At 44.9% G+C, this 23,018-nt stretch overlaps 1 protein-coding gene across 3 annotated transcripts in view; it reads right to left on the bottom strand.

Annotated features, from left to right (window-relative positions):
* Nucleotides 1–23,018, bottom strand: part of ARHGAP26 (Rho GTPase activating protein 26) — a 326,765-nt gene that overhangs the window by 17,352 nt on the left and 286,395 nt on the right. Inside the window, exons 21-23 of one of the 3 annotated variants that reach the window (XR_016438391.1) lie at nucleotides 11,024–11,134; nucleotides 10,641–10,921; nucleotides 1,967–2,058 (exon numbers count right to left, since the gene is read on the bottom strand). Coding sequence is in view for 2 of the 3 variants with exons in the window: in XM_090020915.1 (XP_089877041.1) it covers nucleotides 1,967–2,058; nucleotides 11,024–11,134 (203 nt within the window). In the remaining variant the exon portion in view is untranslated. The remainder of the gene's footprint in view (nucleotides 1–1,966; nucleotides 2,059–10,640; nucleotides 10,922–11,023; nucleotides 11,135–23,018) is intronic. The other 2 variants (XM_090020915.1, XM_090020916.1) reach the window with 2 other exon arrangements.

Here is a 23,018-nt window from a genome sequence, read left to right as displayed (position 1 = left end):
TTTTCCAGGAACTATTATAATTGCCAGGAACCAGCAGGAACAGCTGGCAGCTGTTGCAGGAGGAAAACAACCCAACTGAGGAGCAGGATGGGTCTTCAGAGTGAGAGAAGACCCACTAGCTTGGTTCTCATTGGTTCACAATGGTATATCACTGCACTGGGGCAAATGTGGCCACACTTAGTTGTTTTCTAAAACTGAATATCCAGGTACAAACTCCACATTCCTAACCACATCTCTACTGACCTGAAAAGGTCTGCGACCCTTTCATCTAATGCTGTGCTTTCTCCCATCATGCCTGCCAAGCCACAGCTTTAGCATTCCCCCCTAAACCAGGGATGTCAAATTCATCTGGCCCCATAAGCCAAAATCGGGCCCACACTCTCCCTTTCTCCCTCCCACACACTGGATCCAGTGCCCCCAGTGTCTGCTCTGGCCAGCCTAGGATGCACGCCACCAGTCCAGCTGATCCAGGGTGAGCACTGCATGCAGTAGAGGTCCTGTACCAGCTGGAGCAGGTGCCATGTATGGTGCAGTCCTGGACCAGCAGAGTGGACACTGGACCTGACATGCAGAGAACCCACAGAGCCCTTCATCCTCATGGCAGATCCAGTGCCCTATCTGGTCAGTGCAGGACTACACTACTCACTGCTCCAGCACCTCCGCTGCATGCACTACGCACCCTGGGCTGGCTGGAATGAACGTGTGCAGTGCACATCCAGGAATGGCTAGGGCAGACACCATGTGTGATGCAGTCTTCATGAGCACTGGATCTAGCAAGCAGGGTGAGGGTATTCCAGACTGGCTCTGCACAGGTGCCACATGTAGCACAGACCCTAGAGAAGGCGCCACATGAAATGCATGCCCCAGCCTTGCACCCGAGGTCAGTCCAGTGCCTGTCATATGTGGGTCAACTGGAGATCCAGAACCAGCATCAGGGAGCCAGAGGTTGTGGTTTCACGGGCCAGCCCTGGCCAGAACTTGACACCCCCGTCCTAAACAAAGACCTTTGAAAGGGAATTTATTTGGAAATCATCAGTATTCTGCCTTAATTGGGCAAAGCTGGTGTTGAAGAAACAACAGACTTTCCTGTCTTAAGAGCTGAGTCTGCAACCTGCACTTCGCTGCTAACTATAGCCCTTTCAGAGAGATGTTACTGAGTACCGTAAAATAGTCTTTTCCAGTCTGGGTCCCAATGAAGAACTGCAGACTTAAGACACAAAGGACCCTCCCATTCAGGGGTGTGTGATGGACTTAATATTTGTGTCCAAGTAATTCTGTGTGCATCTTTCATGGCATTTTTAGTGTCATTTATGAAAAATGGATTTTGGGATCTGTTGCCTCCTACCCATCTCCACACTCACATTTACACAAACTGATTCTACCCCCCTGATGGAGCCTAGACATATACAGTAACTTGTTCCTCTTTGCCGTGCCAAACTCAACCCTCTGGTGCTCATCGAAGGCAATATGGATGGTCTGTTATAACGAATGCCCCAAGATGGCAGGTTCTCAACTTCTCCAACATCATTCTCCTGATGCTTACTCTCTGCAACATTACTCTCTGCACGTGCTCTAAACCATACCTATGAAACAAATCCCCTTCTCTCAAAGCACTCAGTTCTGAAGAGTCCCAAGTACCTTCTGCAAGATGCTGAGCATCCATGACTCCCAACAACGCATTTAAGCTCTACTTAGGATCAACTTTTGAGCCGGTTTCTCAAAGATACTGAGCACTACAATTTACACAAGTTATGGAAATTCAGCAAGCTTATCCTTAAAAACATCTCTGCAAGCCTCATTTTCTCTGTAATTTTTAAGTATCTCCCCTCTGCGGCAATGTCATGACAGACTCCCCAACTCATAAATGCAACAAAATGATCTAAACTGCTATACTAAACTGGGATCTGTGGGTTCTATAACTTTTGTATTACGTTATATACTCACTGTTGGGTAAGTTGAGACTTACCATTATCGAATACGGTGCCTGCTTTGAAGGAGAGCTCTGAGTCGTGTTCTGCTTTGCAAGCATACAAGGCTCTGGCTTTCCGGAATGGCGAGCTATAAAAATAAAGAATTTATTCAACATAAAAGGAAAATGTCTATAAAAATACATTTATAAAACACGATTTCCCTCCCAGTCTCTTGAGAAGCATATTGATGAAGCTGCCAGATGGCAGGGCTCTGGGGGAAAAGGTTGCAGTGGTCAGGGGAAAAAAAAAAAAAAAGAGAAATATTTCAGATGAAGCCGAACTCTCACAGAGATCGTGACTGCCTTCAGAGGCACACTGCACCATACTGGAAACGTCAATGTGAGTGCAACCGTGGCATTCAGGATCAGAACATCTATTAGGTTGCCCAACACACTGAGCAACACTAAATCAGAGGTCACTGAAAAGAGAATTAAATGAGGGCAGAGCAAGCCGGGAATATTTTGTGACTCACGGAAGAGAAATGTCTAAATAAATGCCCACTTCCTACTTGAGGCAGGCGAGTGACTTGATTAACCTTTTCCTGACTCGGTATATCAGCTGGTTTGATTTGTTTCCAGTATCTGCCAAAAAGGTGACTCTTAAAAAGCTCATTTTCCAGCTGCATCTTTCCATGCCTGTGGAAGAAATTCAGGCCTGCAGAGAAAGCATTTCAAAGCAGAAAGAATAAGTATTAATATTAATAGAGTATTAATAAACCATTAATAAATCTGTCGGCCTCTTTAGAACCTGCCACTTGCAGTTATCAAAGACTGTTACAAGTGTTAAACTTCACAGTGGCCTCCAGAAGGAAGATAAGTATTACCTACTTCATATAGTAGGGTAAACTAAGGCAAGGGGTTAAACAGCAAACCACTTCATAAACTGAAGTGCATCAAGTTTCTAGTTCACTGGGGATATATTAACCCTTCCTTCACTTCTACTCCAAGTTTGAACAAGACTAGTAAAAACACCAGTCCTGCTGCAGCAGTCCAGTTCCTGCCTTTGGGACAGGGGGCCGGACTCGATGATCTCCCAAGGTCCCTTCCAGCCCTAATGTTTGTGAAATCTATGAAAACAGGGGAAACTTGAATTCACTATTGTACTTTAAACCGTTATGTTGCACATATTGCAGCTTTGGAAATAAAGACCATAAGAGATCCCTCCTATTTCATGCAAGAAGCCATGTTCTGATGCTACCTGCTAGTGAGAAGCTCACCAGAAAAAACAGAAGTCTTTTGACTGAACTAGGAAGAATGGAAGGCAGGAAGCTTGTAAAGCCAGTTGGTCAGATGTGGGAAAATTTATTTCTTATTGCTTTTCTGATCTCTGCCAGTCTGGGACATTAGGTTGTGCTTCTTCTCATCCAAATACTGTAGCAGGGAGTGCTAAAAATTGTCATTTAAGCCTTGAGAGTTTGTTCTTCGAGGCAGTCAGCCTTCCAGTGAGCAGATGTGGAAGATGCCATGAGACCTGCATCTGGGACGTCAGCTCGCGGCTTCGGGAACGGTGTCTCACAGCGGGCTTCCTGGACCACGACCCATACTTCAGAACAAGAGCCATGCTCAGGTGGGATGGGCTTCACCTCTCCCCCAAAAGGTAAGTGTGTTCTCTTTCAGGTTGGCTGATCTCCTCTGGCACGCTTTAAACTAGGCTCGTCAGGGGAGGAAGAGGACCAGGGGAGTCACAGGACACTGATCCAAGAGACACCCACAAGAACAGCCCAGCCAAGACAGGCGACAAGCACAAGAAATACCCAGGTAAGAGACAGGGGCCTGGACAGTCCTGGGATGGGGGGAGGCGCATATACTGTCAGGAGGCCTTAAATGCCTCTACACTAATGCTCATTGTACAGGGAACAAGCAGGAGGAACCTGCCCTCCTGCTAGCTAACACAAACCGAGACATAGTGGGGCTCAGTGAAACTTGGTGGGATCCAACTAGGAGACTAGTTGGGGAGGCACTGAGGTCCCGGAGGGGTGGGGAGTTGGGAGGAGACAATCCTCCAAGCCCAAAGGTGACAATCCCCATGTGGCTCAAAGGGGGCAAGAGCGCTCAAAAGCCCCCATGGCTCACCAAAAGCATCCAGGAATGTCTCAAAGCCAAAAAGGAGGTGTACACCCAATGGAAGGGAGGGGCCATCACCAGGGAGGATTATACCTCTGTTGCTTGAGACTGTAGGGGGGCTGTTAGGAAGGCTAAGGCAGAGATGGAACTGGGACTAGCGACCCGGATCAAAGATAACAAGAAGTCCTTTTCTAAATACATAGAGGGAAAAAAGAAGGTACCAAGTAATGTGGGGCCTATGCAGGATGTGCTTGGTAATCTGGTGGTAGCACCAGATGACAAAGTTAATCTCTTTAGCAGATTCTTTGCTTCCATTTTTCTGAGCAGGGACAGGGACATCTCCTGCACTGGATTCCCAGATGGCCTCACAGAAGGTGCAGCCAGGCCTAGGGTCAGTGAGGACTAGATGTGATCATATCCACCCCAGAGTACTGAGGGAATTGGCAGAGGTCATTGCAGGACCCCTGGCATGGCTTTATGAGCACTCGTGGTGCTCTGGTGTGGTGCCAGAGGACTGGAAAAGGGCCAATGTGGTCCTCATTTTCAAAAAAGGGAGGAAAGAGGACCCAGCAAGCTATAGGCCCATTACTCTTACCTCGGTCCTGCGGAAGCTCTTTGAGAAAATTATCCAGGAGCACATCTGCAAGGGACGAGCAGGGGAGATTATGCTTATGGGCAATCAACATGGGTTGATTAGAGGCAGGTCCTGTCAGACTAACCTGGTGGCCTTCTACAATCAGGTCACAAAAGCCCTGAATGCAGGTGTTGTGGTGGACGTAGTCTTTCTGGACTTTAGGAAGGCCTGTCTCTCATCCTCATTAAAAAATTAAGTGACTGTGGTGTCAACAACTACACAGTCAGATGGGTCACAAATTGGCTGGAGGGCTGCACCCAGAGAGTGGTGATGGACAGGTCATTTTCAACCTGGAGAGATGTGGACAGTGGGGTCCCCCAGGGCTCGGTCCTCAGGCCCACACTGTTCAATGTTTTCATTGGTGACTTGGACAAGGAGGTGAAAAGCACCCTGTTCAAGTTCGCAGATGACAGTAAGATGTGGGGAAAAGTGAGCACACTAGGAGAGAGGGACAGGCTACAACTAGATATGGATTGGTTACAGAGGTGGGCAGAAAAGAATAGGATGGGTTTCAATACGGACAAGTGCAAGATGTTGCAACTGTGGAGGAAGAACCAGCAGACGACCTACAGGTTGGGGAACTCCCTCCTCATCAGTGCAGAGGCAGAAAAGGATCTTGGAGTCATTATTGATTCCAAGATGAACATGGGCCGACAGTGTGGGGACACGGTCAGGAAGGCCAACCGCACCTTGTCATGCATCCACAGATGCATCTTGAGCAGGTCCAAGGAGGTGATCGTTCCGCTCTGTGTGACACTGGTCAGGCTGCAGTTGGAGTACTGCATCCAGTTCTGGGCACTGCACTTCAGGAGGGATGTGGACAGCATCGAGAGGGTCCAGAGGAGGGCCACTTGCGTGATCAAGGGGCAGCAGGGTAGACCCTATGAAGAGAGGCTATGGGACCTGAACCTGTTCACCCTCCACAAAAGAAGGCTGAGGGAGGATCTAGTGGCCGCCTATAAACTTGCCAAGTGGGACCAACAGGCAATGGCAGAGTCCCTGTTCCCTCAAGCACTACTGGGAGTAACAAGGAACAACAGTCATAAAGTTGACTAAGAGTAGATTCAGGCTAGACATCAGGAGGCGCGATTTCACTGTCAGGGCGGCTAGGATCTGGAACGAACTTCCAAGGGAAGTGGTGCTCGCCCCTACCCTGGGGTAGTAGCGCCTCCTGATACCTAGCCTAAATCTACCCTCTGCCAGCTCGTGACCATTATTCCTAGTCACTCCTGGTAGTGCTTGGGGGAACAGAGACTCCCCCAGTGCCTGCTGGTCCCCTCGGACTAGTTTGTAACAGGCCACTAGATTCCCCCTCGGCCTTCTCTTGTGGAGGCTGAACAGGTTCAGGTCCCATAGCCTCTCCTCGTAGGGCCTGCCCTGCTGCCCCCTGATCATGCGAGTGGCCTCCTCCGGACCCTCTCCATGTTGTCCAGTACTCCAGCTGCGGCCTGACCAGTGCCGCATAGAGGGGGAGTATCACCTCCTTGGACCTGCATGATCCAACTATGAAACTACCAAAGATGTATGGAATCTCTACACTCGCATTCAGTAGATTAACCAGAACTCAGAAATACTTCACAGTGAGCAGCTGTAATAATTAACTAATGTGACTGAGATTCTGAAAGCCACCAAAGATTAGTTTGATTGCCCTTCCCTCTTGGGAGTTGATGCTTTGGAGAATCTCCAGCCTTGAAAACGTAACTTGTACATGACTGCCACCTGAAAAGCTAGATCTACAGCTAGGTTTGAAGAGCTGGATTGTGGAGAATCATTCAAGATAACCGTTACCTTTTTTTTTTCCCATAGATTCATAGAAAGTTAGGGTTGGAAGGGACATCAGGAGCAGGACTGTCCCTAAGTACATCATCTCAGCCAAGGGTTTCTCTAGTCAGCTCTTAAAAACCTTCCAGGATGGAGATTCCATCCTGGGTAACCTGTTCCAGTGCTTTACTACCCTCCTCATGAGAAAGTTATTCCTGATATCTAAACCTAAGCTTCCCCTGCTGCAACTTGAGACCATTGCTCCTTGTTCTATTCATCATTTGTCAAGAGTTGTTTCAATTCTCTGATGGAGATAAAGAGACTTCTCTTACATGCATGGCTTGGCCTTAAGAGAAATCAGTATGCATGAGACAAGAGGACACAGGACCCATACAGATGACAGATCTATTAATTGAACAGGAGGGTTGGATATGTTTGTTCTGGCCTCTCTAACTTAATAAATGGTGGACGCCAGGGAAAGTGTTAAATGGGGGATAGATCACTCCAGATGTATCCGATTCAATGCTCTTCCTGCATAGCATCCACTGTCGGAGACAGTATACTGGGCTAGATGAACCATTGGTTCCACCCAGTATGGCACTTCTCATATTCTTATATATAAAGGTTTGTAGATAACTTTATTCTGTGGCACCATAGCAATCAGTGCCTGGAGTTAGAGAACAGTTGAGTTCTCCTCCTATGCATCTTAACATGACCACAGACACCTACCATCCTCAGAAAAGGAGCCAGGGAATTCTTCTTTGCATTCAGTATAAATCCATGAGTCTCAAGTAAGAAGGATATCCTTTATGTTGCCTCCTGCAAGGTCCTTAGGAATGAGACTCAGGCAAGTGTATTGCCAAAGAAATGCAAGCTACTGTGCTCAGGCTGTTATTAGTAATGCCTCCGCAAACATCCGGTGAGCAGAGGGTGGGGTTAAAAGTCATGTTTTAGTATGGAGAGCAATCCATTCCATAGGTGATCCAAAGAACTTTTCAACAGCAAGGCCTGACTAGGGTATACATATAAGCTTCCTGTGGTAACATCATAGCATTTACTGCCTGAAAAGATTGCAGTGATAATGGGAGCTAGAGTCTCCATCCAGGATTTCATCTTCTATCAATGTCTATTAATCTAATTACCCTCCTGACATCTACCAGCCCAGACGTCCACATCTTTTTAGCCCTGATCAGCTTTCTCCTAGCTGGACAAGCTCTATTGCCTCTGGCTTCATGTTGTGTGAGCTTTCCTCCAGGATGATTTGTTGTTTCTTCTTTTTTAGCAGGGTAATTTCTATGGCAGATTCTATTTTCCTGTATGCAGAGTCTTCTGACAAGAATCCCATTTTGACACTCCCCCAAACCTTGGGGTCTAGGAAACCACAGCATTGATGCAGTGATGTCTAAATGAGCATTTTTCCTTTGCCGGGTTTCTCTGAATTCTCTGGAGGAGGATAACACACTCTGTTCTGTTTTTAGATGGGAGGTGTTTCTGGTTGGTTTCTGATTGCTCCTCCTGCCTCTATATCTCAATGGTGACAAGTATGCTGCAGAGAAGGAATTCCAAAAATGGTCACTCGTGATCTAAGGCTGAGAGTTAACAGGTCTCAAGGGATGAGCTACAGCTCCAGATGTCTGCAGTTCTTCAGAGTTGTTTTCTCGATGCGATTTGTTTTTCTTTGTGCGCACGTGTCTGGAGAAGCATCATCATCTCTGTCCAAGGATCCACCTCTTTTCTGGTTTGGTGTTTTCTGATCTGATATTCAGGTATACGTGGAATGAGGTCTTTGGCCTTGGACATTCCTTATCCTTGGGAAGAAAGAGGCCCTACCTAACAAGGCATCCAAACTCAGCAGAAACGGCCAGCAGGACCATGGCTTCCTATAGGGTCTCTGCTGTCCGGATGCCTCCTGGCCTTCGTTTTTCTCTGCCTGCAGCAACACCCAAGGGAGGCAAAGGATCCCAAGAAATGCTTCCTTCATGGAGAAAAGTCCTTGAAACGTCAGTCCCTGAGGGGCAGGCAACAGGAGGCTCTGTACCTTACCACTGCTGCCCCCAAATCAGTTTTTGATCCTGGGATTTCAGTCAGATAAACCACCACCTTGCTCATACTTGCAGAAGCAGACTCTGGTGTGAGTATAGGAGACAAGACCTGGAGCCTTGTGGACAAAAAGTCTGAACTGCCTCGAGTATTTGCAGTTGTTTGTCTGACTGGGTTTACAAGCAGGGCAAGTGGCCTATGGCAAGGGACAGAGAGTGGTACCCGAGAGAGAGGTGTTTGGAAAGCAAGGTAAACGAAGAGAAGGAAACCCGCATGAAGATAATCTTCTCCATGGGTATCACAGAACCCAGGATTTCTCACTGAAGGGCTAACAAATCTGTAATCTAAACTAGCATTACATTTTGACAGTTCAGCTGCAGAGATTCTAATTTCCCAAAGGAAAAACTGACTTTTTAAGAAAGTTTTTAACCAAACATATTGTAAGAAAATGCGACTTGCCTTGTGTTAGCCTGGGGGGGGGGGTGGTATCCCTGCTAGTACCATTCAGCATTCAGTACAGAAAGGAAAACAAAAAGTTAAATGCCTTCCTTGAGAAGCCTGTGCTTCCAACACCCCTCCCAACACCAACAGATAAAAGATGATATGAAACTATCAATTGGCTCAAATGGTTTAACAGGAAACTTTGCAAACCTGGTCCAATTCATAACACAAGCCCAAACCAGGGAAGTCATGTGTGTTTTTGTGGTTTCATACACAACTCTAGCAAAACTAAACATGACACTTCCTCAGGTTTCCCTGTCCCCATATGAGGGAAGGGGCAGCAGCAATGTTAGACCACCACCGACTAACGGGGTTCCACATCTACCATTCCTAGGCTCTTTTAACCATTCAGGAACCAGTCCGCCAGCAAAACTTTTGGGGAGGTTATCAAGTAAGGATGCTTTCAGGGGAACTACCTTGAGTTAAAGCAGCTAGTTGCATTCCTTATAAACTAAAACTGCAGAATTAACTTGCTCCATCTCAGACCTCCAACCTCTCTCTCTGTCCTCACTGCATCTGAATGCAGGTGGTTGCTCTCAGGCCTGTGACATTTCTGTTGCTGCAATGCCCTTCAAAGCCCTGTCAGTTTCAAGGACATTAAAAAGCTTGGATCTTACCAATCACTCATTTTTAATTTTTGCCTGAGAGTATGGCAGAGGGCCAGGAAAGCACTCAGCACAGTTTTGCCCAGGTGCCCTTGTACAGTTTATAGACTGATGAGAGTGTCTTTCCCTTGGAAAAGCAGCTGCTTGGAGGATATTACACCACTGTAGGCCTTTGCAGGCTCATGTCAAAACAATAAATAACCCTGTTGCATAGGCAAGGGTGAGACATGGCGTTTGGGAGGTGGCAGGTAAGGAACAGCATCCACATTCGACAGTTCCCCCTGTGATGGGAGGGACATTGCATTCTTGCAGCTCTGCTCTATTGAAAAAGCAAAGATAATTTCTGCTTAAGATATTTGGAGGGAAACTCTTGCAGCTTATTACATTGCTTTTACAATCTGGAAAAAAAAAAAGGAGCCTGTCTGGAGAGCAGTGCTCTGGAGGCCATTTTGCAAATCATGGAGGGGAGGGAGCTTGCCACGTCTTAGTAATATACTACAGCAGTGCAGCTATCAACTGACCTGCTAGTGTTGCCCACAAATGGGGAGTAAAGTACAAGGTGTCAGCACTACCCTACAGATTGGAAGAGCAAAGCAGGTAAGAGCTTAGAAGTTGTCTTGCATAAATTATTGTAGGGGGAATGGCCAAGGAACAGGTTGTGCCGCAGGTGACGGTACTAAAAAGCTAAATCATTGCCTCATGCTCTCACAATGCCAACAAATACATCACACATAGACTTTGCACCTCTTTTTATTTCTTTTGCAGGGTGAATATTTTTTGCATACTTCCTAGCAACGCAGAACATTTGTTATAACGGTTTCTGCTAACATACTGCATGTTTCTTCACAGGAAGCTGAACAAAATCATAGCAGTAAGTTAGAGCACTCCAGGTCCCGACAGCTGCAGGAAAAGGTATACGACACATGCATTACATCCCAACCAGCCAGTTAAACTGCGAGTATAAAAATGGAAGTTTGGATTAAAAAAAAAAAAAAGAAAGAAAAATCAAGCTCACCAGATTTGACAAACCTCAGTTCTGCCTTGCAACACACCTTGTGTTTCTTACCTGTGGTGGAGGATGGGCAAACTGAGACTCAGGTAAGTTAAGTGACTTGGAAAAGGTCATCCAGAGCAAGTCAGCATCATCAGTGGAAATAAGACTTAGGCATCTTGATTCTTAGATGTTTGCTCTGAACATTGGAAAATTCTCTGGTCTGAACTGGTGCTGGGATGAACAGAAACACCTGCTAGCTAAGTAACATGTGTTAGATAACCTCAAGCTCTTCCTCTAATGGGATGTTTGAAACTTTCCTCTCCCGCTGAGTGAAGGCAGCTGCACTGGGGGAACTTGAGCACAGCACAAAGCAAAAGAAAAGAAAAAAAAGGGCAAGTAAATTAAAATATGGAATAGGAGCAGCAACACAAAGCAAAACAAACTGTGCCACAGACCTGATGGGGGATGAGTCGCTGGACGTAGAGGAGGTGGGCATAGGACTTGATGGCGCAGAGAACAAGGGCCAGGACGGTGAGAGGGGTGACGTTGGGCTTGGATTCTGAGGGCTGCAAGACAGAACCAGATAACTCATCAACACACAACAGAAAGAGGCACTCAGACAACATCCAACCATGGGCCGCTGCCTGAAGAATATTCGCAGCATGAGACACAGCTATGAAATGGAGCTCTGAGACCTTGGGAAAAGTTTCAAGGCCAGATCTGCATTTTGCTAGACAACAAGAGCTGGATCTTCCAGTTAACCCCTACTCCATTAGACTTTGCTGGCAAGCTTAGTGCTTTGTTGTAGCGAATGACTGTGTTCCAGGTTACAGAGGCCTCCTTGCTGCACACAGAGGCTTTGTTCCCCCAGCTTCTTACCTGCTTTGTTTTATCTTCCCTATTGTTGTCAGAGGCTGCTGATCACATTTCTGGACATCAATGATGTTGTAACCAGCCCTCCGTTCCCCTTTTTATTTGGGTTGTTGTGGAGTCTGAGTATAAAAGGCTATTTTCTGGGCCACCATCCACAGCGCCTGAACACAATTTCCTGTTTACATTTTAAACTAAATGGGTCTTATGCACTTGGACACCCAGAGGAGTTCATTATCTGAAGGCTGGCAGGAAGGTATGCCAGCCCTATTTTGCTCCATAATCTGTTCCAAGAAAACTAGTAGGAAAAAAAAGGCTCCGATCTGCACACCCTAAATAACCTTGCTACTAAGGGATCTCCTGTGATAAAAGGAAGGGCCTTTTCTCAGATACTGATGAGTCTACAGCAGAACACACGGTCTGCATGCTCTCTGTGGCTAACTGGGACTGCTTACACTCTCCGCTTGAAAATGAAGGGAAACCAAAATTGAGTGTAACCTGGTTTCAGAAAACACAGAATGGAGATTGAGGAAAGCACCAATCCTAATGGGATTCTGCCAGTGCAGACAAGAGGGCCTATTACTCATAGTCCATTGCTAAATGAAATTGGTCTATATCTGTCAAACTTATAAATGATTGCCAGGCATCAGAGTCCTCTGTTGGGACCTCAGCAAGCACCAGTCTACTACAGTACAATTGGTTTGCAGGTGATGTAAATGGTTGATATAGAGATAATTGAGTCTGCTCGGTATTTCTGCAGTGTTTTCTTTCATTCTGTTGGAACCTTTCCGTTGCATATTTTAAATTTGGTCCCTTTTTTCCCCCTTATCCTAGAAAAGCAAATCAAGCATTTTCTTGAACCTATTAGACACTGAACCCCCAATTTTCCTTTAAGTACTAGCACTGTGAGAGAATAGAGTAGAACTGAGTTTCACAGAACTGTGGCCAAGTAAAACTCTTCTTATATACAGATGGGAAGTAAAAAGTCTGCATTTGCTTCAATACATATTTAAGGTGACCCGCATGTAACCATAATTACTGACTTATAAGCATATGTACCACTCTGAGTCTCTGTACGTTTCAACCCTTCTGGATGTTCAATTTCTGAACTGTATTGCCTGTTTAGCTTAGGTTGTAAATCCCATCTTTCATACACATGGAGCACAGCAGGCAGCAAACAAGTAGTAAATAAAAAAGTAAGCTTGGATCACTTGCTGTGTGGAATTAGTTGGATATTTCAGCCCCTAATGAGGAATCACAATTTTTGTTCCATTAATCTTTGACAAACAGGAGGGGGTAGATGCAAGACAGTGCGCAGCTACTGGACTGTGGGCTGTGTCCAGCGTCCAGCATTGGCACATTTAAAGGGAAGCGGCAAGCTTAGGAACATGCTAGAGCAAAGGAGTCAGTACTAAGGTAACATGGCTAAGGGTTTTAAAAGATAATATTTATGTCTGAGTGGAAAGAATGGCATGACAGATCCATCTCTGGTGTTAAAAAGTTCCAAAAGTTGTTAGTAAACCTTTTTCACTGACTTCTCAGAGATCGGCTGCCCCATAAAAGGGAATTTGGTGAGGCTGGGGCTTTTTTTTGATAGTATCATGCTTCTTTTCAAAATGGTGCAACAGACCTGCAGATCAGTCCCAGTGCAGCAGCACTGCTCTGATTGAGAGAGATGGCTTGGATATCAGGAAAGGGAAGACTGCTTCAATTGCCAGGCTGGTTTTATATTTAATTCTGGGAAATCCTCTGGGCACTCAAAGCCAATCTTCCAGCTACTTCTAACCCAGTTTTCTATTATCACATGGACTGTGTTAGGGAAAGTCACAGTATAAAGCGTGTGTGAAAGAATAAAAACAAGGAAAAACCTTCCAAACGTCGTGATCTTCTTTCATTTCAAATCCTAGTTTCAGATTCTTATCATATGACTTGAACCCACCTAAATTTATGTAATATTTTGCTACTGTGAGAGGGAAGTCAGTAGACTAGACTAGACAATCTGGTTTAAGGACCGAGATGTAGCTAGCAAGTTGTGTGCCCTATGTAAAACCCCGCCCCCCGTACCCTAAGGGGGGGGTAATGCTGAGAGCCAGACCACGAGGGAGGTCAGTCTTACCTGCTCTAGGGACTCTAAGACCCCGACTGCTGCTGTTACGTTGCTGTCTGCCCACTCCTGGCTCCTGTTGCTGTCGTGTCCTGAACTGAGCTGGTCCTGCTGCAGTGCAGGGCTGCTATTGCGCCTGCTGCTGCCAGGACAAAGACTCCCCGGGGGACTCCCAGTATAGTGCCCCTCTAAGCACCTAAAGCTAGTGCCCCCCTCAACCCTCTGCCAGGTTATGCTACTGTTTAAGGATACTGATCCTGTTTAATATTTTTGAAGATTTTTTGTAGCTTTTTTGTCCTTTCAGTTGTTTGAAAATAAAATTTGACTCTGTACTGTGAATCCTGACTCCACTCAGGCAGCATTGACGTCTACCCCCTACCTTGTGAAGCATTCAGACATCCTCAGCATTTTTCTCTCTCTTAACTATGTCCCTCAATGTTCAAAAAGTGGGACTGCCAGGACCATGCTATCTAAACTGCAAGAGTCCAGGGCTCACGTTTGAGATTATCATACTTCCACTTCAAATGAAGCTAAAGTTGACATAACTCTATTTGATTTCTTTGCAATGCCATGGTCATTTCAGCTCCTCCTGATGGTGCTGACTCAAATGTGGAAGAATGATGTTTTTGACAGGAGTGTGTGGATTCAGTTCAGTTTCTGGGGAGAAAGTGTCCATATTACAAAAAATCATTGTAATTGGCACCCAGCTACCATTCTCCGCCAGTTTTTAGAGGTCACATTTTTGGCTTGAACTACTTGAGGTCTTGCCCATTTAAGGGCAAACTCTCGCTTGCCTTATTCACATGAGCAGCAGTTCCACTGAATTCAATGAGAACTTACTTCCTCCTCTTCGTAATTAGGAAAGTCACATTAATGTGGGAATTCCTAAGTACACTTCTATAGGAAGTCTACGTAAAACATAAAGGGCTTGTAAACAAGCTTACATCAGAGATCTTCAATGCATCTCCCCTATGAAATGGGTCTTAATTATTGATATTTTGCTAAGAAAATATCATTCTTTTATAAAAATATGTAACTGAAGTATCCCAGATTATAAAGTTTAACCCTTGAAACACCGGCTCCTGACCTCTCTTTCTGTCTTGCAGTCACAGACTACTGGTTGTTTTGCCATGACAGGCCACTTTCCAGTATCACATCAGGTTATATAGCATATATTTCATTCAGGTTTGATGTATTTAATGTGTATATAGCAGTGGCTTTCAACCTGTGGTCTGCAGATACCTGGGGGTCAGCAGATTATGTCTAAGGGATCAGGGAAAGATGTCTGTGATCAATCAAAAGTATGTGAATACCCACACTTACAATTCAATGGGGTCCATACCTCCATTTGAAATTGTTTTGGGGTCCACAAATGAAAACCATTGTATATAGGCATGCTTCTGCCCTCTAATGGAGAGAATAACGTTCAAAGGTTCTCTATTAGGCAAGAAGTCCAGAGCTTTTCCATCAATTTTAGCACCAGGAAGAGGGGTCTATATTTTTACAAGCCATTAGTTATATTCCTCATGCTACCTATATGCAGACTTTGTTTCCACATGTTCCATAGTTGTTTGGCTATTATGTCTCCTGCAGTGTTACATTCTTAGATAGCAAATATAATATAAACACATTTTTTACAATAGTGGACAGGATACACATGCTTTTAGATTTGCTGCCACCATTCTCTGTTTTCATAGAACCAGCCATTGGGGACCTCAGAGCACTTTCCTCTAGAAGTGAGCTACTATCCTCATTTCACAGACATGAAACGACTTCCTAGAGGGAAACAGCATTACATTTGCAAACAGAATTTTCAATTTATGGTCCCCTGCTTGAACCAAGCTACCTTGCTACTAAACATACTGCAGTTTCAGAATAAGTAATAGGAAAACTTACATATTATGAATGGCCTTTGATTACTAAGCCTTTTGTCGTTACACTACCCAAGGAGAAGAGTTCTCTACAAGACGGTACTGGAACTGAGCCCGGGCGGCCAAAACAAATGAGCAAAAGAATGTCTCCTTCAACACAGACTCAAAGAAATAGCCATCTCCTCGGGGGTCAGAAAAGGTTAAGGGCTTCAATCTGAAACACGTGACCAGCAGAGTCAAATCCAGCTTATTCCCTAGAACCTAAGAGAACAGCTGCTGCCTACAGAAGGCCACTCGGACGGCAAGTCACTCTCCTTGCTCAGCTTCCTTCTTTTGTTTAGAGAGAGCCCAATTACAGGCCAGAGCAGAGTGCCCTCTTGAACCCAAGGAGTTGCAGCTATCAGTTTGAAATTGTTGCTGTAAAAGAAGCAGTCCGCTCCCTGACACACTTTCCCTTTGTATGGACCCGTTGTTCTACTCAACAAAGGCCTCAACCTCTTTGGCAGCGCTAGGACAGGGAAAAGGTCTTCTGGATGATGTTCTGCTTGGAACCAGAAGAGTTGTAATACCCTGTACCATCGTGTGATGGGCGCCTAAGTGCTTCATTGCAAGGAGCCAGCACAGAGCTGCATGTTCCGTTAGAAAAATAAGTAAGGTACCAAACAGGTAGCACTTCATTGACCTTGCAGCCAAGTAGAAGGCGCTGGTGTCCAAGAGCTTTCTTCTTGTATACAGGAAGGGGGTCTGGCCAGCAGAAAAGGCAGGGCCTGGATAGTGTCCTTTGTGCGTTACCAGCTGGCCAGTTGATGGGTTTGGTTTTTCAGCCTGGATCACGTCAGTCTGCCACAGCCTCTCAGGCATCTGTACAATCACTGCTTTGTAGATAGTTAGAAGTGCCAGATCCAAGTTTGAACTGTAGCCGGGAGGATGTCTAAGGACAAGCATATCTATTACAAACCCTTCATACTTAGCCTCTGGGACTACCTCTGGTACCAGAGGTGCTATGGCACAATGCAAAGGCATGCTCCAATGGGCTGGGAGAGGCCAACCTAGCCCATTACAGTGGCATACAATGTGGTATACAAGTTCGTCCCATCACAGACAGAAGATGCAGCCACCTCTGCAAGACAAGGGGCAATCATACCATCCAGGTGCTTCTTTCTCAGTCAGTTGCATTAGAGACAATCAAAAATGGTTAAGTTAGCTTCTGGTTCATCACTGTTGCTTACTTTGATCAGGGTAACATGTAGATGACTATTAGGACAGGATTCCCCTCTCCCCGCTTCCCTCCCCAAGGCTTCCAACAGCCCGTGGGCTAAACAGTTTGACCACATCTGCCTGGACCGAGCAGTTCCAATTGTGCTCTACCAGCTGCGCGCCATGCAGGTACAGCTTGCCAGCCAGCTCCACTTCCCTGAAAAGGTTAACCCTCTCATGCTATGCCTGCTGGTGCTTCGGGAGGATTTTCTCCACAGCAGTTCTTGATGGAAGCGGGGGTTCCTAGGAGACCCTGCACCGCATATGAAGGAACCAAGCCAGAGGAGCCCACAACAAAAGAACAAAGAGTATTTCGCCCTTAAGACATCTTCGCAGAGTAAGCCACATATCCCTACAGCCCAGAACAGTCTTCACTTCAAAGCATCCACAATGAAGCAGTATCCAAACAGACCTGAAGGCCCCTTTGCTCTGGGTCAGGCATCAGTCCAAAAAATCCCATCGGGGGAGTCTGGTCCAACTTGTTAACCAGGACCCAAAAGAGTGACTCCACCCTCCTTATTCAGCCTGCTCTTGTTTAGATAGCCCAACCCCAGACAGAGCAGGGGGCCTCTTTGAGAACAGCTGTGAAGCTGTGCTTGTAGGCTTGAAAGTGTCCTTAAAGTGATGGGACACTCCCTTGTATGGATTCTGATATATATGGCTTTGTAATTCAAAGTATTTCCTCTACAGTGTACTGGGACCAGAAACTCCTCATATACTTTTTGAGATTAAAATCATTTCAGCAGAATGCAATTCTCATTAATCTTAAAAGTCAGCTCTATCACCGCCACATATTTCCAAACGAGCCATTTGGTCCCTTCCACTAATTGCAATGTAAAGTATAATCAATTTGGTTCTCAGCAAAAATTATTATTTCGATTAGCTTATTGTGTTAAAAGAAAAGCTGTGCATGCTATCAGGAACACAACTCTCAAAATAGCCTTTGTCTCAGAGGCTCTACTGTTAGCTATCTGGAGTAAGAAATGACTTTATTTTATGTCTCTAAAATGTATTTATTATTTTATTCAATCACTATCGGCCAAAAGAATGTTTAAAAATATTATTTAATATTGATTTGTAATATTTTAAAATGGCAAGATATCCCCGTTTCAAGAGAGTTACAAATCTAGGAATGTAACGCCTTAAAATGGAGATAACTTCTGTTGTGAATTTGGTCCCAGTTGATCTGTATATTGTCTGCCCAGACTTATAAGTCAGCATGGATAAGACGCTTTACAAGAAAGCTCAAGAAGTTGACATTGGGTTTTTAGGATTACAGCTCACATCTTGCTGGCAACTGCAAACACTGTAACTGAGATACAGAGTAAGGGCTCGTCCCCTCTCAGTATGATATATGTGGGCTTGTTCTCTTTAAACTTCTCTGAGATATTGCTTGAATATCATCCAACTGGCTGCGTTACATAGTCAAAGAGCCTATGCCCTTCTTTGTCTCATTGGGCAAGTCAAGGTGTTTGAATAAACACAATCTATTCTGGGATCTCCTCCTATTTTGGAAACAGTTATTCTTGTATGGTCTGATTTCCTTTCTGTCTCTCTCTCAGGGGAATAGCAGAGGAGGTGAGGAGCATTTTGAGAGTACTTACTGCTGCCAGAATTCAACTCTACGTTTTAACTGTCTGAAGAAAATAACATGCCATCTGGACTTTATATTTTTTCCCCTTACTCTTGTGTATTTTGCAGGGGCACTTCCTGTTGGTTGCATATTGGGAAACAAAAGAGAAAAAAAAAAGCTAAGACACCCAAAATATCAAAAGCAGGAAACAGAAAGGTGTCTAAAATTAGAATCTTCAGATCTAGATATTAACTTTTTACAAACAGAAGGAGAAGAGGGAATTCCACGAGTCAATAGCCCAAAATATACTCCACTGTCTTAGATCCTTCTTTACATTCATTACATGCCCTCTCCAAAAGGAAACGTCAAAGAATGCAAATGATGCCAGTGACCTGCCACTGTGGAGGTCCACGGAAGTAAGGCACATACTGGGAATAGCAGTTTGAAAGGAACATGAAGATTTTAAACACCCAGTTCCTATGGGCGTCCACTGGGAATCAGGTATCAAACTCTCACAGGTGCTTCTGAAAATTCTACTGTACGAACTAAGAGGTATAATTAGAAATGAGTGAAATTTTAGATAAAGGTTTCTCAGCCTTAAAATTCCTACACCTGCTGCACATCTTACTATCCATCCTGGTGTTTAAATTTGCAGTGTAAGTAACCTCGCTTTGATTTCTCCATTTCAATCTCATTTCCAGGTGCTTTGTTGAAAATCTCCTCTGTAAACCCCCTTCTTACTTAGTGTCTCTTCCTCCTCCTCCTCCTCTTCCCATGCCATCTTCCCACTAGATTTTCTCTGATACTTATCTTACACAGCTCAGAAGTCCAAGAGCCATTTGCAGGTTTAAAAAATTCATCTTCATCAGAGTTTCAAGGCAAATGTAGCCTCTGTTCATTTGGAGGACACTGGTTTTACTAAAAAAAAATGATTTTCTACAGGGTTTATGATTCATGCTGTTGTTCATAGATGTTAGCTTTTTTTCTACAGGAATAGTCTAACAGTGAATGGAAACAGCCCATTGATTAAATCATCTTTACAACTTATTCAGTGCTCCTGTATTTTACTGACTATAATACCAGCAACCAATGTTATTCTTATCGTGTTCACATAACATAAAGCTGTTACAGCCGAGGCTTTACTCAAAGGTATAGTCAGATACTAGCTATTACAAAATGATCTAATATCCACATTTTGCCAAGATAGGGTCACAATATTCATTTGCTAAGGGACACAGTGATACTGCAAAAATAAAATGGAACACAGTTCATCTACTTTCAGTTTTAATTGCAAACATATAGTCTACAGATACCACAGGTTCAGTGCTGCATCTTGTTCAAACACAATTCACATTCGTTGGGAGGGGCCTCAAAAAGCAATAGTCCACGATCTATACTGGGTGCATTTTTATTTTAACAATGGCACTGCATATTTCCTTAGGTTGTCATTGGGAAAGAAGGGTGCACTTTGGTCACATCTGATACCCTGGCAAAATTATATTTCCTGTATATGGGACTTCAAAATGCAAAAGTGTTGGCTTCTTTAACAGTAGTGCTTACTAAAGCTTTATCTATTTGTTCCGAAACCATCCCCCTTTCATGATAAGCGAGCTCAGTCCAGTATCTTCACAGTCATTCAAACGTCTCTCACTTGGGTTTCCCCATGCACTCTGCTACTTGGTTTGCTTTCTGATATCCCTCCTTGCCATACCCTACCCCCTTGATACAGCTTGCATAACTTTTTCTATTTTGGCAGCAGTGAAAAATCTCATCCTAAAGAGTGCACGAATACAGCTGTGCTTAAGTAACAGAGAGTGTGGATCAAATTCTGCAAATGAATATTTTTACTGGCCTGTTTGATAAGAAATTCATGTCTCAAAGTACATACACAGGTCACCTAGGAAGATGTGAGCAGATGTGCTTCTATCACCAGCATAGTACAGCTTTCCAGTGTGGGGGTTAGACATTAGTACTACAGCTGTAGAGAGGCAGGATGAAAAGGGGATTAATTAGGGGAGGATGTGTCTTCAAAATGAATAAGTACTGTGAGATGTGGAAAGCACAGATGTGCATGTGGTGGAATGGTAATCTTCTCAGTGTAGGTTGTGGGTGGATTTCCACAGCAGGTGGGCTCCATGAGGGCAGAAGTATTCTTTTGTCTCAAAATTACACCTTATTACACTGTGACAAAAATAGTAGATATCCGCACCACTGAACAAGACTGCAGCATCACTTAGCAAGTTACCAGTGATCTTACAGAAGGGCATTCCACTTAAACAGGGCTTAGAGCCATCAACATTTCAAAATTTCCAAAACTCATGCAACATGCATGCACATACACTCAAAAGGGTTGTGGAGGAAAATACTTTCTCCCGGTGCCCTACACCTGCAGAGGGACTTTACTATCTTCTCCCAATTCAGGTATGTTACTTGTGTAAGATTGAGGAATATGTTATATACAGACAACAAAGACTTTCTCTTGTGAGGGCAAAGAATCAGACCCCAGATTTCAGGGTTAAATTGTGCCCGGTCCTTTCACATCACCTAGCCTGGTTCCTAATTCCTTTTCCTTCGCAGCTATATCTGCTGCCGTATAAATAGCCACTGTCCCTATTCTCTCTCTACTCCAGTGGAGTTAAAAAATAAATAAATAAATAAAAATCAAGCTACTAGACTTTATGTTGAACCAAGTGCTTTCAAACCCCATTAAAGATGTTAATAATTAATACAGGGATTGTATATACTAGCAGGAAACCATTCTGCAGTCTAAGAGAGAAGAATTGATAAGTCAGGAGCCATCATCTTCTTTGCATCTTCTTGTACAAGCTTCACTTCAGATGCATGAGGTAACTCTCTAAGGTTTATATGCAACAGTTGTCAACATATTGTACCCTTTGCTAAGGAAAATCAGTCTCTCTATCTCCAGGTATCTTTCATTTGCCCTGATACTTACGGAAATCCACCAATATCTTATTTCACTCAGAAAGAGTAAAAAAAAAATTTAAAAAATTAAAAAACAATAACCATAGAGTCTTTGGAAAATAAAAGAAATAATAAAAAAATCTTGCTAAGTTCAACAGTTCTTATCACCATGAACGGCACGTGCCCCCAGAGGCTGGCGGGGCATGGCTGCCCTGGTGGTGGTGGTGGTGGGAGTACAGTGGCGATAAGCTGGGAGCTTGTGCAGACCCTGCCAGCGCTGTCAGTGGCGGGGCAGGGCGACCACCCACAGGCGATTGTGGACCGCCTGCAGATGCTGCCAGCAGTGTCAGCAGTGGGGTGGCAAGTGGCGACCATCCACAGGCGCTGCTGACAGTGTTGGCGGTGCCTTTTTGCAGGGGATACACCACCACACTCAGCAGGTACACATGCACCCGCGTGCATCCTCTATGGGTCGCCCCTGCTTATCATGGTGGTTTTCTTCTTAAGATCACGTACTTCAGCAAAACACTGCAACACAACAAAAAGGTTTCCTTAAAGACCATCTTAAAACCACATGACAGTAGCGCAGCAAGAGGTGGGCAACTGATGCACCGGTCCTGGGTATCCACCAGTCCTGGGTACCCACTGGGTGTGACTACATGTGCAAAGGCTCTGAGGTAAGTTTACTCTGGAGTAAACTCACCCCGGGCAGGCGTCTGTATGTGCAGGGAAGCAGAAGCACATTTGCCACTCATGGCAGCAGTCTGTTCCCGCCTCTGCCAGCCCTTCAGCAGCCAGGGGGAGCTCTAGGGTGCCCTTGGGCACTAGCCCAGGGTCTGGCAGGTAGTACAGGGCCAGGAGATAGCTGTCTCCTGGTGTGGGCTGTGACATTGCTCCCTGTCCCCAGGAGCTGCCTACTGTTGGGAAGCTGCACCGCTGAAGCCTGGGTGGGGACAATGTCCCCCTGTCCCAGCAGCAAGAAGCTTCCAAAACACCTCTCCACAATTGTGATTGCGGAGTAGGGGCTAGGAGACTCTTTCCCAATCCCCAGTAAGAATCTCCCAGCCCCTGCTCCCTGATCAGTGAGCTGGGACTGGAAGCTCCTTGCTGCCAGGCAGGGGGACACTGTCCCTGCCTGGGCTCCAGTGGTGGAGCCTGCCCTAGCAGCAAGCAGCTCCTGGAGGCAGGGAGCAATCTCCTGACCCTTGCATATTTGCTCCCAGCCAGCTGTTTACACATGCCATACCACACAGTAATTACTCCCAAGTAAGTTTGCTATTAGTATTTACAGGTAGTAAATTTATTCCCAATTAAAGAAAATTACTTTGCAGTAAGTGTCTGTATATGTAGACCATGACACTTACTGCACAGTAATTTGCTCTAATCTCAAGTAAAGCATCTCATGTAGATGCACCCACTGAGATGGAGTTCAAGAATGGCAGCCACTGCCACAATGTGAAAGGGCACAGACCCTGGTTGTTACACCTTGGTCACTTGCTGCAGTCTAATGATTGCACACACACTTCACACATACACAGGAGCTTAGAACCTAGTGTGAACCTCAAAGTAGTACCAACATTTGGGGAGCGTAAGAAAAGCACATGATTAATATGGGACAGAGAGCAACAAATAAATCCCAAAAGCTGCCATTGCCAGCAAGATACTAGTTCTGTAGAGGATGCAAAGTTGTTCTTAATGTAATCACTAGAGACTGTCAGAAGGGCTTTACTACCCTGCAAGAAAGTTCATTGCTTGCTTTGCCTGATACAAGCCCATTTCAAGACTTAAATCCTAACACAAAACAAAACCCATGTATTTTTAGATCTGAACTATGCTGTAGGTTTAAGAACCTG

This window comes from Crocodylus siamensis, chromosome 10 (assembly GCF_052110815.1).
Source record: "Crocodylus siamensis isolate JL-2025a chromosome 10, ASM5211081v1, whole genome shotgun sequence".
NCBI classification, from domain to species: domain Eukaryota; kingdom Metazoa; phylum Chordata; order Crocodylia; family Crocodylidae; genus Crocodylus; species Crocodylus siamensis.
The sequence above is the reverse complement of the archived record's forward strand: the minus strand, read 5'-3'. Positions and strand labels throughout refer to the sequence as shown.